The sequence below is a fragment of the Oncorhynchus mykiss genome, chromosome 17, assembly GCF_057628025.1.
Source record: "Oncorhynchus mykiss isolate SJ-2025 chromosome 17, ASM5762802v1, whole genome shotgun sequence".
Taxonomy (NCBI): domain Eukaryota; kingdom Metazoa; phylum Chordata; class Actinopteri; order Salmoniformes; family Salmonidae; genus Oncorhynchus; species Oncorhynchus mykiss.
In genome coordinates this window covers 38231860-38245264 of record NC_143038.1, presented here as the reverse complement: position 1 = coordinate 38245264, position 13405 = coordinate 38231860, and the positions used below count along the sequence as shown (strand labels likewise).

Sequence of the window (13405 nt, the reverse complement as noted above, 5' to 3'; positions counted from 1 at the left end):
TAATAATCATACCTTGTATGCTTTTTATTATGAATCATTTAGGTACTCTCTGTTCAAGAATGTATATGAAATTCCTAATGTGAAGCAATGAAACGTACTTTCTCATTTTATTAGCTGTCAAAATGTTCATTCTTCAAGACTCATTTACCTAAAAGTCTATTTTACAATACGTTTTTTGCAAGTCTAATTTGTAACGTATTTATGACGTACAAGTGATGTATAATGTATTTTTGCATCTATAGCACAAATAGCTACGTTTGTTAGTTTGTGGCCAATGATCAGCTACTTTTATTTTGAAAGAGGAAAAGCCAGAAGTTAATATTATTTGTAGCTAAATGCTGCTCTTTGTACAACAGCTGTCATCTGTCGAGCGAAAACTTGTGTTGTGATTTGCAACGGTAGGTTGGTTTTGCTTTATTGATGACGTTCAATATAACAAATAACTGTTTTTCTATGTGATAGCTAAAATGCTGATTATAGATAAGCTAGCTACGGTAGTGTTGTTCTTATTTGAATGGAAATCGAGTAAAAACTAGCTGACTTCTGTAGTCGAGCTAGAAGTGCGCATAACGACGTGATTGCTGACAGTCAGCCTAGTTTGCTGTGATGTTAATGTTCGTCATCAGCTAGATTTGAAAAACTGCTCCAAAACGGCTTTATTGGCTCTGATTCAGTCTGTTAATCTTAGCATGGCTGGCTAGCTAGCTAGCTAACGTTAGCTAGTTATACAGCATGTGTCATGACCAATGACTGACTGTAGGGCATTGCTAACGTTATTTATTTTTTATTTTTTTACATTTCTTTATTTAACCTTTATTTAACTAAGCAAGTCAGTTAAGAAACCATTCTCATTTACAATAACGGCGTACCAAAAGGCAAACGTTAGCACCTGCACAGTCAGTATATCTCACCAGACTGGATGTTCCAGTCCGACTCTACCTGCTGTAGTTACTGTAGTAAGATACGGTATATAAAAAAAAAAAAACATTTGTAAGATGCTGTTTACGTCCAGAGCAATCAATCGTTGCAATTGTTGCCAGATTACTAGCTAATGTCGTTAGCCACCTCAGTCATGATCTGAGCTGTCATTTTTCAGATCTCTCAGGATACGTTATAGCTACAGATTTTATATTTTGTTATTATAGTCTGGGAGTCAGTCTACCTTTCTCTGTTTTTTCTAGGACTGTTCTGAATATGGCTGTGTCATACCTCATGGTCCTTTCAGCAGCTTTGATCCTGATCAGTCGTGAAACTCCAGTAACTAAGGTAGAGTAACATACAGTAACGTTACAGGTAATTCCTAAAGTGTTCAGACCCCCTTCACTTTTTCCACATTTTGTTACGTTACAGCCTTTAATAAAATGGATATTTTAAAAAATCAAAACATTCCCTCATCAATTTACACACAATACCCCATAATGACATAGCAAGAACAGGCCTCTCTCTATACACTTTTGCATATGTATAAAAAATACAAAACTGAAATATCACATTTACATAAGTATTCAGACCCTTTACTCAGTACTTTGTTGAAGCACCTTTGGCAGAGATTTTAGCCTCAAGTCTTCTTGGGTATGATGCTACAAATCAAATTGTATTTTATTTGTCACATGCGCCAAATACACCTTACTGTGAAATGCTTACTTACAAGCCCTTAACCAACAATGCAGTTCAAGAAATAGAGTTAAGAAAATATTTACTAAATAAATGTAAAAAAATCGAATCAAAAGTAACACGAAATAATTACATAACAATAACAAGGCTATATACAGGGGGTACCGGTACCAAGTCAATGTGCGGGGGGTTCTTCTACTTTGCACATTCTTCCACTGTAAATCTACCATTCCAGTGTTTTACTTGCTATGTTGTATTTACTTTGCCACCATGGCCTTTTTTTGCCTTTACCTCCCTTATCTCACCTCATTTGTTCACATCGTATATAGACTTGTTTATACTGTATTATTGACTGTATGTTTGTTTTACTCCATGTGTAACTGTCGTTGTATGTGTCGAACTGCTTTGCTTTATCTTGGCCAGGTCGCAATTGTAAATGAGAACTTGTTCTCAACTTGCCTACCTGGTGAAATAAATAAAAAAGTACATTCAGAGACTTGCCCTGAAGCCACTCCTGGATTGTCTTGGCTGTGTGCTTAGGGTAGTTAAGGTTTACAGTGTGTTTGTTTTTTTGTAGGCCCTACATCAGAATTACTTTGACTGCTGTGGAGAGCGACAGAGGCTGAACAGCTCGTGCTCAAATAGCACTCAATGCGAGCCAGGTACTGACCACCATGTCATCCTATAGTGCAGTTCTGTTAAATGTTATTCATTAACTTTAGAATTGCAACAGTGATTTCCTCATGCATTAGTAGTAGCCACTTTTGGATTAGACGCATGTACTAGGATTAGAAAATAGACATGGGCCTTTGTTCTTCCAGCATTTGAGCAATCATCAAATCTATTTACTCAGGATGCTACCTGCGTGTCCTTGAGAACAACACAGCTGTGTGTATGCACTGTGACTCGACTATTGCAGATCTTGAGAACTTCACCGCTTGCAACTACAGTAAGTGGACAAGTACTGGACATGAACGCTGGGTGGGGTGGGGAGTTCCACAGGTGTCCTGACCCTGTTCATTTTCCCCCTTTATCTCTTTGCCTTTAACAGCATACATCACAGAAAGGACCAATCATACAACTATAACTACAGTCCTTCCCACAATTGGTAAGAAATGGTGCCAGTTATACTTTACATACATTTTGGTTAATTCACAGGTAACTGCCAAAATAAAGGAAACACCAACACAGTGTCTTAATAGGGCATTCTACAAGTGTGTCTATTGGAGGGATGGGACATCATTCTTCCACAAGAAATTCCATCATTTGTTGTTTTGTTGATGGTGGTAGAAAACACTGTCTCAAGCGCCGCTCCAGAGTCTCCCATAAAGTGTTCATTTGGGTTGAGATCTGGTGACTGAGACACACATCCTGTAGACCCCCTATGCTCCTTTGAGACCCCTCTTTCAAAGTCACTGAGGTCTCTTCTAGTCATGGAAGCCAAAATAATGGGAAACTGGGCATTTTAATTCATGACCCTAAGTATGATGGGATGTTAATTGCTTAATTAACTCAGGAACAACATCTGTGCGGAAGCACCTGCTTTCTATATACGTTGTATCCCTCATTTACTCAAGGTTTTCCTTTATTTTGGCTGTTACCTGTGTGTTGAACTGTCAAACTGTATGGGCTGTATCCAACTCTTATATTGTTGTCATGCCATACAATTTGGGTATAGCACATATAGCAGGCATTGACATTAAGGGTTGTCCTGATGCCTGGGGCAAGTGACCTGAGCCGTTGAGCCTGCTCTGAGTTCGCCCCTTAGGGCAGATTATTATTTTTTTTTAAAGGAAGACAGCCTAACTGCAAAGAATTCCTGTAGCCTAAAATGGATCTTTCTTGTTCCTCCCCATTGTTTAAGTGAAAGACAGACTCCAGTCGGTCAAGTTGAGCCTGTTCTGAAAAGTTTTTTTATTGTTAACAACCAGAATACCAATAATTCCAGAACTGGTCATTCTGACCCCTCCCCTATGTGTATGTGAAAGGCAAGTTGATCCCTAATACAGCATGGGTCTTGACTAGATGAGCTGTATGTTTAGTGAGAACACTAGGAGTGATAAAGTTTATTTAACAATTGTCTGTCTGTGTGAACAGGTGGTCCGGGTGTGGCAGCCTCTCTTCTGTTCGGAACTCTGTTGATCAGCCTGTTCCTGATTCTCTCTGTTGCCTCCTTTTTCTACCTTAAACGCTCCAACCGTCTCCCAGGCATCTTCTACCGGCGGAATAAGGGTAAGTCGTTACGATGATGGGTTGAATTTGAATAACTGTAAACGGGACAATAGTTCTATGGTGTGCTCGAAATATGGAAAAGGTAACTAATACGTCTGGTGTACTTTCACAGCCTACATATTCCAACCAAATGAGACGGTAAGTCATTTTCAAACATTTCAACCGATTTTATTGTGAAACATTTACTCCATTGTTACAAAATGTAAATGTATCACCACATCGAATAAACAATACATTAGAATGATTTTATATGCAGTGCCAAAAATGAATATCAAGAAATATGACTTGTGAATTTTCATCTCTCTTCAAGGCTGTCATGATACCATCGGCGGCCTCTTCAGGTAAGAACACTTATTCTAAACCACATCACAACCTTTGATAGGGTTTTTGGTCGTTGTTTCACTGAGAAAAATGTGTCTATGTCTGGCAATTGCGTAATGTCATTGTTTTCAGACGTTTTACATGATCTCACTCCTTTATCCTGGCACGATCTTAGTCAGAGTTTGAACTACCTGCTGTGTGTGGGAAAAGTCAACATTGAGGTCATACCATATCCTATTGGGTTTATCATCCTCCTCTCTCTCCATTGTGTTGTGTAATCTGTAGTTAGGAAACCCAGATATGTGAGGAGGGAGCGGCCCTCAGCAAACTCTGCGTCCAGCGCTGCCACCATCCCCACCACTACCACAGTCTACAACGTGTAGGGAAGGAGGAGGCCTGAGCCAGCTGGCTAGCAGGTGCCAAATGACAGGGACAGGCTCAGGCCAGAGCACTTACAGTAAATTGGTGAGTATGTGTAGGCCTGTCCCTCTGTAGTGTTGCCTAAGAAGACCGTTTACTTCATTCAAAAGCAGGTGGTGTCAGCTTTTTGACTCCGCAACACCTGCAGTATAGCCTTGTTACCGGAATTCTGTTTTGTAATGTAAATAGATAGACCTTAGATTATTTATTTTGAATCCATGTTTTTTCTATTTAGATTTTATTCTATTGCTGTCTAGAATTGGGCCAATTGTTTGTTTTACTTGAACTCTGTAGAGAATGGGGTGAGGTGGACCGTGATAGCCCTAAATTTGAGGTTTATAATTTCCAAGCTGATTTCAATATGCTTATTGTTCTCATTTAGTGAATCTTGTGTTTTAAATTGCATACTTATTTTTTTTTATTATTTTTTTTCTCTGTGGTTTATGCACTGAACCAAACTGAATGTATTTTAATTTATTTAATACATGCACAAATACAAACACTACAAAATGAGAACATAATGTAAAAACGCTTAAAGCTCTTTAAGAGCTCTCCTCACATTCCATGAAAGGTGTGGATCTTCCAGAGCAACACACAACAAGAACGCTAACATGTGATCCACTGGCTGTGAAATATCTTAATATGTCTTATTTAATTCATCCCAAAAAGATGGATCCTCAAATGTTATTTCTCTATCAAGTAGGAAAATGGTCATCTAAGAGTTAGATGAAAAATGCTTCTCAGTAAAAATCTTTAATATTCACCCCAACACAGGTAATAGGACCTGAAAAAGGTGCTAGCTAATATGACGTATGCTTTATCTGGCCATAATGTGGGAAATTCATGCTGACATTTTGCCTAATCTTTTCAGAACCATTGCACATAAGCTATTACTTGAATTCCTTTATTTCAAGCATAAATTGTGACATTTGTTGGCTAAGAGTAGCAACTGTTGTCACTGTTGCCAAATATGTTGTGATGCTTGTCTTACCAAAATAATGTGCACTAAACTGAAGTCGTTAGTGTGCCATTGATGTAACGTGTGCTCAAAGATTTCTCCAGGAAACGGGTGGTGATCATTTTAAAGACAGGTGCATATGTTCTCTTCTGGTTTATTATTGGGTATTTGAGTGACCTCCTGTGGCTTTTTAGCAACACCTTGTATTAAATCAAGGTTAAGTATTTATTTATTTTTTTGTCTTGCTGGAGGAACGGTACAACGGGTTTTACTTGCTAAACTTCAAGGGTGATTGAGTGATGAAATGGTGAATTTAGGGACAAGTTTTAAGTGACATTTTAGTTATTTATGCTAGAAGAACTGTTGTATGAAGACATTTTGAGAACTAGTGTGACTGGTAATTCCAGTTTGTGTGTTCAGTGGGCATGAGTCTGAAGTGATGGTATTTCCAACAACAGGAACAACTGATTGTAAAATCATTTTAATCCCAAATAGAATTTATCCTTCTTACATTAGCTGTTGTACAGCCATTTGTAAAATTGTACACATGTACATTGTTTTTATACAAATGATGTATTGTTTTTGTAATGTGGTATTTTGTACTTATTGATTCTAGTTTTACATTTTATGAAGTATTTTCTGATTCTGAAGAGTATGTATGATTTACAAAAATAAAGCACCTTTCTTGTAATCCTTTGTGATTAGTTAATTTATTCTAATTTAATATTTACATTACTGTTGGTAAATAGTAGGATTTTACAATAGGATGTGTCGTAAAATTGGAATAAACAGATTGCCATAGCATACTCTTTTCCCTATAACCTCTGTGAAGGCTGAGTACCTTGGAAAGAGAAGAGTTTTATATTTGCAGCTGCAGTGTTTTTTAATAGGGAAGCAGGACTGCTGCTAGTATCCAAATGCAAGCTGCAGTAGGGGGTGCTGCATGACCTCCCCAAATCCACTGTCACATTGATCGGTAGTGGCCAGTTTATGAGTTCTGGATTACTACAGTATAACTATGTTAACATGATCATTGGAGCACCTTCCCTGAGGATGAATTCTAATTATTATCACTCAACAATATCTTATCTGTAAATCCTGAATAATTAATTCAGAGTGAAGTTAGACTAATCTTTTTGGGACATAAATAATGAGATGCAGCTGTGTGAAGTGTACTACTTTCAGGATGAGGAAATTGTATTTGAATATAGTTCTCTGGATGTTTGGAAAATAATCACCATGGAAGTTCAGATCAGCTTTATTGTGGCAAAAAGTCAGTTTCTGAATGTAGCTCTGCCTTGGTTGTATTGAACTGTGTCACTACCCAAGTCACAACACCTTTTATGACGCAGTGATTTTTTTATATAGATTTTATTGACATATCTCAAAGTGTTTATGGATAGGCATTGGATATAAAGAGCAATAAAAACCAGTTTAAACACATGGTTGTATAAATAGTGTTTTGATCTTCTGAGTGGTGACGTAGTAAGACATTGTATGTTTTGGTTCACATCCCTGGGTATACTGATGTATTAAAATACAGTATCAGTCAAAAGTTTGGACACGCCTACTCATTCACATAATAGTGAAGAAATAACACATGGAATCATGTAGTAACCAAAAAGTGTTGAACAAATCAAAATACATTTTTATTTTAGATTCAAAGTAGCCACCCTTTGCCTTGATGACAGCTTTGCACACTCTTGGCATTATCTCAACCAGCTTTATGAGGTAGTCACCTGGAATACATTTCAATTAACTGATGTGCCTTGTTAATTTGTGGAATTTCTTTCTTTAATGAGTTTGAGCCAATCAGTTGTGTTGTGACAAGGTAGGGGTCGTATACAGAAGATAGCCCGATTTAGTAAAAGATTTAAGTCCATATTATGGCAAGCACAGCTCAAATAAGCAAAGAGAAATGACAGTCCATCATTGCTTTAATGCATGAAGGACAGTCAATGCGGATAATTTCAAGAACTTGTGCAGTCACAAAAAACATCAAACGAACTGATTAAACTTTCTCTCATTAGGACTGCCACAGGAAAGGAATGCCCAGAGTTACCTCTGCTGCAGAGGATAAGTTTATTTGATTTACCAGCCCCCGAAATTGCAGCCCAAATAACTGCTTCACAGAGTTCAAGTAACAGACACATCTCAACATCAACTGTTCAGATTGTGAATCAGGCCTTAATGGTTAAATTGCTGCAAAGAAACCACTACTAAAGGACACCAATAAGAATAAGAGACTTGCTTGGGCCAAGAAACACAAGCAATGGACATTAGACCGGTGGAAATCTTTGGTCTGATGAGTCCAAATTTTAGATTTTTGTTACAATCGCTGTGTCTTTGTGAGACAGAGTAGGTGAATGGATAATCTCTGCATGTGTGGTTCCCACTGTGAAGCATGGAGAAGGAGGTGTGATGGTGTGGGTTGCTTTGCTGGTGACACTGTCAGTGATTTATTTAGAATTCAAGGCACACTTCATCAGCATGGCTACCACAGCCTTCTGCAGCGATATGCCATCCCATCTGGTTTAGTGGGACTATCATTTGTTTTTCAACAGGACAATGACCCAACACAGGCTGTGTAAGGGCTATTTTACCAAGAAGGAGAGTGATGGAGTACTGCATCAGATGACCTGGCCTCCACAATCACCCTACCTCAACCCAATTGAGATGGTTTGGGACTGCAGAGTGAAGGAAAAAGAGCCAACAAGTGCTCAGCATATGTGGAAACTCCTTTAAGATTGTTGGAAAAACATTCCAGAGAATGCCAAGCTGTCATTTTTTTTCTCCTTTATTTAACTAGGCAAGTCAGTTAAGAACAAATTCTTATTTTCAATGACAGCCTAGGAATAGTAGGAGTAGGTGTGTGGGATAACTGCCTGATAACTGCCTGCAGAACGACAGATTTGTTCTTTGTCAGCTCAGGGATATGAACTTGCAACCTTTCAGTTACTAGTCCAACGCTCTAACCACTAGGCTACCCTGCCGAGTCATCAATGCAAAGGGTAGCTCCTTTGAAGAATCTCAAATATAAAATCTGTTTTGATTTGTTTAACACTTGTTTAGTTACTACATGATTCCATGTGTTATTGGATAGTTTTGATGTCTTCACTATTATTCTACAATGTAGAAAATAGTAAAAAATAAAGAAAAACCCTGCAATGAGTAGGTGTGTCCAAACTTTTGACTGGTACTGTATGTCCCTCAAACATACAGCCCAATGGTCAAATTCAAGCCGATGTATGTGTTTTTTTATCATGAATGGGTAATACTATATGAGCTAGGCCCTATGTTTCCATTCACACCCATACTATAGTATGTCATACCAGGAAGAGGCCTTTATTTTTACAGTAAGACTCACTCCCTACTAAAAGTTTATCAAACAAACTTTATCAAATCTTTTGTCACTGTTACATGGCAAGATGTTTGTGTGTGTGTGTGTGTGTGTGTGTGTGTGTGTGTGTGTGTGTGTGTGTGTGTGAGAGAGAGAGAGAGAGGAGTGAGTAAGTGTTTTCCATTCCCTCCCACCTCCTTCCTGTTCTCCAGACAAGCCTGTGAGCACTGCAGGTGTAGGTGAGACTCCACTGTTAGTTCGTAGACAGCAGAGAGAGGGAGTAACTGAGTTATTACCTGAAGGATCACAAAGACAAGAGAAAGGTCCTATCTGTTGACGCTCCATCAGTTGGCCAAATACTGCCCCCTGGACAAAAAAAGCACCTCCTCTGGAAATACAACAGACATTGAATCAAAACTACTACTAATACCACTCCCTACAGGTAAGGACTATACTACTATTTTGAAAGGAATGGTAATGATAACCCATTTCGATCCTCCTTATCTCTCTGTATGTTGTTGTGGCAGCAAATCACAAAGAAAGCTTTCTCCTAATATGATATGTTAACGCATGTTAACATTTTAAACTAAAGCTGCTACCAAGCTAAAACATCTCTATACTGTAAATTGGTACCTGACAGTCACTGGTAAAACTGATGGAAATAATCTTAAAAATGTTATAAGGATGTTCGAGCTTCCCATGCTACTCCATACATAGAAGGAAGGGAGAGTCAGGAAGTAGAATGTAAAGTTAATGATTAATCTGCTGGACATAAAATGACGCCTGTCACCTCCCCTCTGGGCTGTTAACAAAGACCTCACTCACCTGTTGGCTACACTCAAGGACCTAGCCAGATCAATAAGGAAATGGGGATTTGGGATTTCTGTAACTCTTTCCATTTTTTTTCCCCATTTCCCCTGATGTTTCCTTTACATTGTCAACGTAACACATAATGTCTTTCCAAAAAGGTTGAGACAGACTATAGGACAGACAGAATACACAAGACAATGTAAATGTGAAATGAAGTATAATGTAAATGTTTAAAATACAACCAAAGAGACAATAATGTTTAAGGGTTGGTTGGCATAGTTGCATCAATGAAAAGCCTCCATTGAAAACATGTTCAGTAAAAGATAAGAGAAGCAAGACATGAAGAAAGTGAACAAACAGTCTAATCTATGATGTGTATTTCAATGCACTGTCTAATATTTGAAGAGAGACATTTTCTTTGGTATTGTACTGCCCTCAAGGAATCAATGTGCCAAAACCTTTAGTCAAATTGACACAGGCTAATCAGACCTAAGACTATCCCTTCTTAATCTTCATGGTGTGCAAACAAATCATGACACCAACTTAAACGTTTTCAAACAGTCACTGTCATCTTGGGCATCTATTTCTGTAGGTGCGTATCAGAAAATCAGAGGGAGAGTAAACCATGGAGGTCACCAAGGTCTGGCACATCCAGGCCCTGGACCCAGTGCCCGAGGAAGATGAGCAGGAGTCGGACTCTTCCTCCGGTGGGGACAAGCCAGAGTGCTCCATCTGTTTCAACACCTATGACAATGTCTTTAAGACGCCCAAGCTGCTGGACTGCACCCACACCTTCTGCCTGGAGTGTGTCACCCGGGTCATGGCCGTGTCTGTGGAACAGGACGGGGGACAGATCCCCTGCCCTCTCTGCAGGCACCCCACCTCCATCCCCGCCAGCGGTCCCCCTGCCCTCCTCACAAGCCTGGAGGTTCTGGGCAGGCTCCCCACCCACCTGCAGCAGGAGGAGAGGGTGTGGATGGAGGGGAAGAAGCTATGTTACTCCAGCCTCGGCAGCCCTGACCCCCTCCACCCTGTCGGCTCCTCCACCTGTATCTGTATCGACATTGGGAGGATCCAGGAGGATGCTGTGTCCAGACAGACTGAGGCTGAACAAGGGAGACGCGTCTGGGGCAGACGATACCTCTGTAGCTTCTTCTCAGACTGGAAGCGGCTGGTGTTGTTCGTGGTGCTGCTGGTCATGCTGGTGTGTGTCATCATGTGGCCGCTGCAGTGTGTCTTTAGTACAGGATCGGTTCGTTGTTTGAAAAGCAAGGCTCCAGCCACTTTGGGGCAGACCCCTACTCCCTCTACAGCTTCCACCATCACTCAGCTGCTACGGTGAGATAAGGAGGGGAGACCCAATGTGCAGCAAAGTGCCTGGGGGCACCTTATTATCGCAGGTGACTCTGACTGGCACAGCAGGACTGTGAAGGATGAGACTGAAAGACAAGCTAGCTCTCCTGGTGAAAGGACTTCAAATGAGCCAATTACTAAATGGGCTACATTGAGCTCCAAAAGTATTGGGACAGTGACACATGTTTTGTTGTTTTGGCTCTGTACTCCAGCACTTTGGATTTGAAATGACACAATGACAATGAGGTTAAAGTACAGTCTGTCAGCTTTAATTTGAGCATATTTTCATCCATATCGGATGAACCGTTTAGAAATCACAGCACTTTTTGTACATACAGTGCCTTCGGAAAGTATTCAGACCCCTTGACATTTTGTTACGTTACAGCTATATTCTAAAAATGTATGAAATGTTTTTTTTGCTCATCAATCTACAAACAATACCCCGTAATGACATCCAGGCTGTATCACAACCGGCCGTGATCGGGAGTCCCATAGGGCAGCACACAATTGACCCAGCGGCGTCCGGGTTTGGCTGTGTAGGCCTTCATTGTAAATAAGAATTTGCTCTTATCTGACTTGCCTAGTTAAATAAAGGTTCAATTAAATAAAAACAAACGACAAAGCAAAAAAAGGTTTTTGTTAATAAACATTTTAAAACTGAAATATAACATTTACATGAGTATTCAGACCCTTTAATCAGTACCTTGTTGAAGCACCTTTGGCAGTGATTACAGCATCGAGTCTTCTTGGGTATGACGCTACAAGCTTGGCACACCTGTATTTGGAGAGTTTCTCTCGTTCTTCTCTGCAGATGCTCTCAAGCTCTGTCAGGTGGGATGGGGAGCGTTGCTGCACAGCTATTTTTAGGTCTCTCCAGAGATGTTCGATCGGGTTCAAGTCCAGGCTCTGGCTGGGCCACTTAATGACATTCAGACACTTGTCCCGAAGCCACTCCTGCGTTGTCCTTTTGGAAGTTGAAACTTTGCCCCGGTCTGAGGTCCTGAGCGTTCTAGAGCAGGTTTTCATCAACAACAAAAAAGGAGTCACTGTCCCATTACTTTTGGAGCTCACTGTATGTCATCAACCCTGAAAGTCCCAGAATGGGGAGAAAATGGCAGCCATATTGGTCAGGGAGAAATCCAAACAAGTCTAATTGGAATGAATGCCAGTAGAGGCATAATCCTGATTTTACTTATGCAGGATATTAAAAGTAAGGCATGTGAAATATCAGAAATTGTGAAATATAATTTTTGTCAACGTAAAAGATTGTCATATATAAATACAGTGTATATGGTTTTTATACCAATTTTCTGAAAAACTGTTGGCACATTGTCATTTAATTTAAAACATTTATGGAATCATTATTCTAAAACTGTCTGGCTAGCTAGCTAACAAATATACTGTGCAGATACATTTTAAAATTCATAGGTTCTTTGAGGGTACATTGTTTTATATGATAGTTTGTTTTATATGTGAGATATTTTTTGATTAAATCATGTACCAAATTAAACAATTTTGTTTTTAGCAAATCATACTGTCTTTTTTAGGATACCTAGGGCTCTATTAAATCTGTAACGCTAAATAAATTGTTATATAAAAAAATGAAAAAGTTACAGATTCCGCAATATAAATGTAAAGGTAATTTCCAATTTATCCGACATATGCAGTGTTTTCCATGAATGCAGTCTCTGCTAAAGTGGGAACATTGCCTTTAAATTTCAATCACGCTGTAACGCTGAACTTCCGTGATGCGTTATGAATAGAGCCCCTAGTGTTTGGTTTGTGGGTTCTTTGGAAAAGACAGTGGCATCTTGGTATTTTCATGGCCTTGAGTGGTGATCATCACATGAGCACCCCTAATCCGCATGCACGTGTTACTCTTGTCTCACATTCACACTTACACATTTTATTACTTTCAATCAGCTGACACACAGCTATTTCATTATACTGTACCTCCTTATATAAAGACCAGTACACCTCTATTTCTGCTCTCTTGTCTGTGCAATCAACTTGTCGTGTCTGTCTGTACACACATGTTCATCTATTTAAGCAACTTTCTTAAGAGCGCTATGTTATCAAATGGTCTGTTTGTTCAGTGTATCACCTCATGCTACCAGATATCTATGTAATAATGGTTTGTTCATGAAGACATAACTCTCAATACAGGTGTACCATATCAACTTGTCTGCACACACACTGGTCCCCTCTTTATCACTGCCTCTGTTTAGATATAATATGCTCACTGTTGTTATTGTGTAAGGTAATAGGTAATTATATTGATCCTATCCTACCTCTTCCACTTCAGAGGGCTTCTATTTAAGGCACTGAAATGTTACACCTCTGGGAGGGAGAGAAAG

The 13405-nt window shown here is 39.4% G+C and overlaps 2 protein-coding genes across 5 annotated transcripts; both read left to right on the top strand.

Moving 5' to 3' along the window:
- Positions 1 to 222: 222 nt before the first annotated feature.
- Positions 223 to 8720, top strand: c17h1orf159 (chromosome 17 C1orf159 homolog). Of its 4 annotated transcripts, none has more exons than XR_016487929.1 (10): positions 223 to 398; positions 1182 to 1266; positions 2192 to 2276; positions 2468 to 2563; positions 2666 to 2722; positions 3712 to 3846; positions 3959 to 3984; positions 4157 to 4187; positions 4453 to 4632; positions 8110 to 8720. XR_016487929.1 is itself a non-coding variant. In XM_021568910.3 (9 exons), exons 2-9 carry the CDS (start codon positions 1195 to 1197, stop codon positions 4548 to 4550), a joined length of 600 nt encoding a protein of 199 aa, XP_021424585.2. In that variant the 5' UTR covers positions 223 to 398; positions 1182 to 1194; the 3' UTR covers positions 4551 to 6236. The 4 variants fall into 4 exon arrangements, 2 of the variants coding, with proteins under 2 accessions (XP_021424585.2, XP_090061621.1); XR_016487930.1 differs by having other exon boundaries at positions 343 to 398; positions 1182 to 1293; XM_021568910.3 differs by lacking the exon at positions 8110 to 8720 and having other exon boundaries at positions 4453 to 6236.
- A 75-nt stretch (positions 8721 to 8795) lies between these two features.
- LOC110494135 (RING finger protein 223) lies at positions 8796 to 13228 on the top strand. Its single transcript, XM_021568905.3, has 2 exons — positions 8796 to 9327; positions 10288 to 13228. Exon 2 carries the CDS (start codon positions 10321 to 10323, stop codon positions 11035 to 11037), a length of 717 nt encoding a protein of 238 aa, XP_021424580.1. The 5' UTR covers positions 8796 to 9327; positions 10288 to 10320; the 3' UTR covers positions 11038 to 13228.
- The last annotated feature ends 177 nt before the right edge of the window (positions 13229 to 13405 follow it).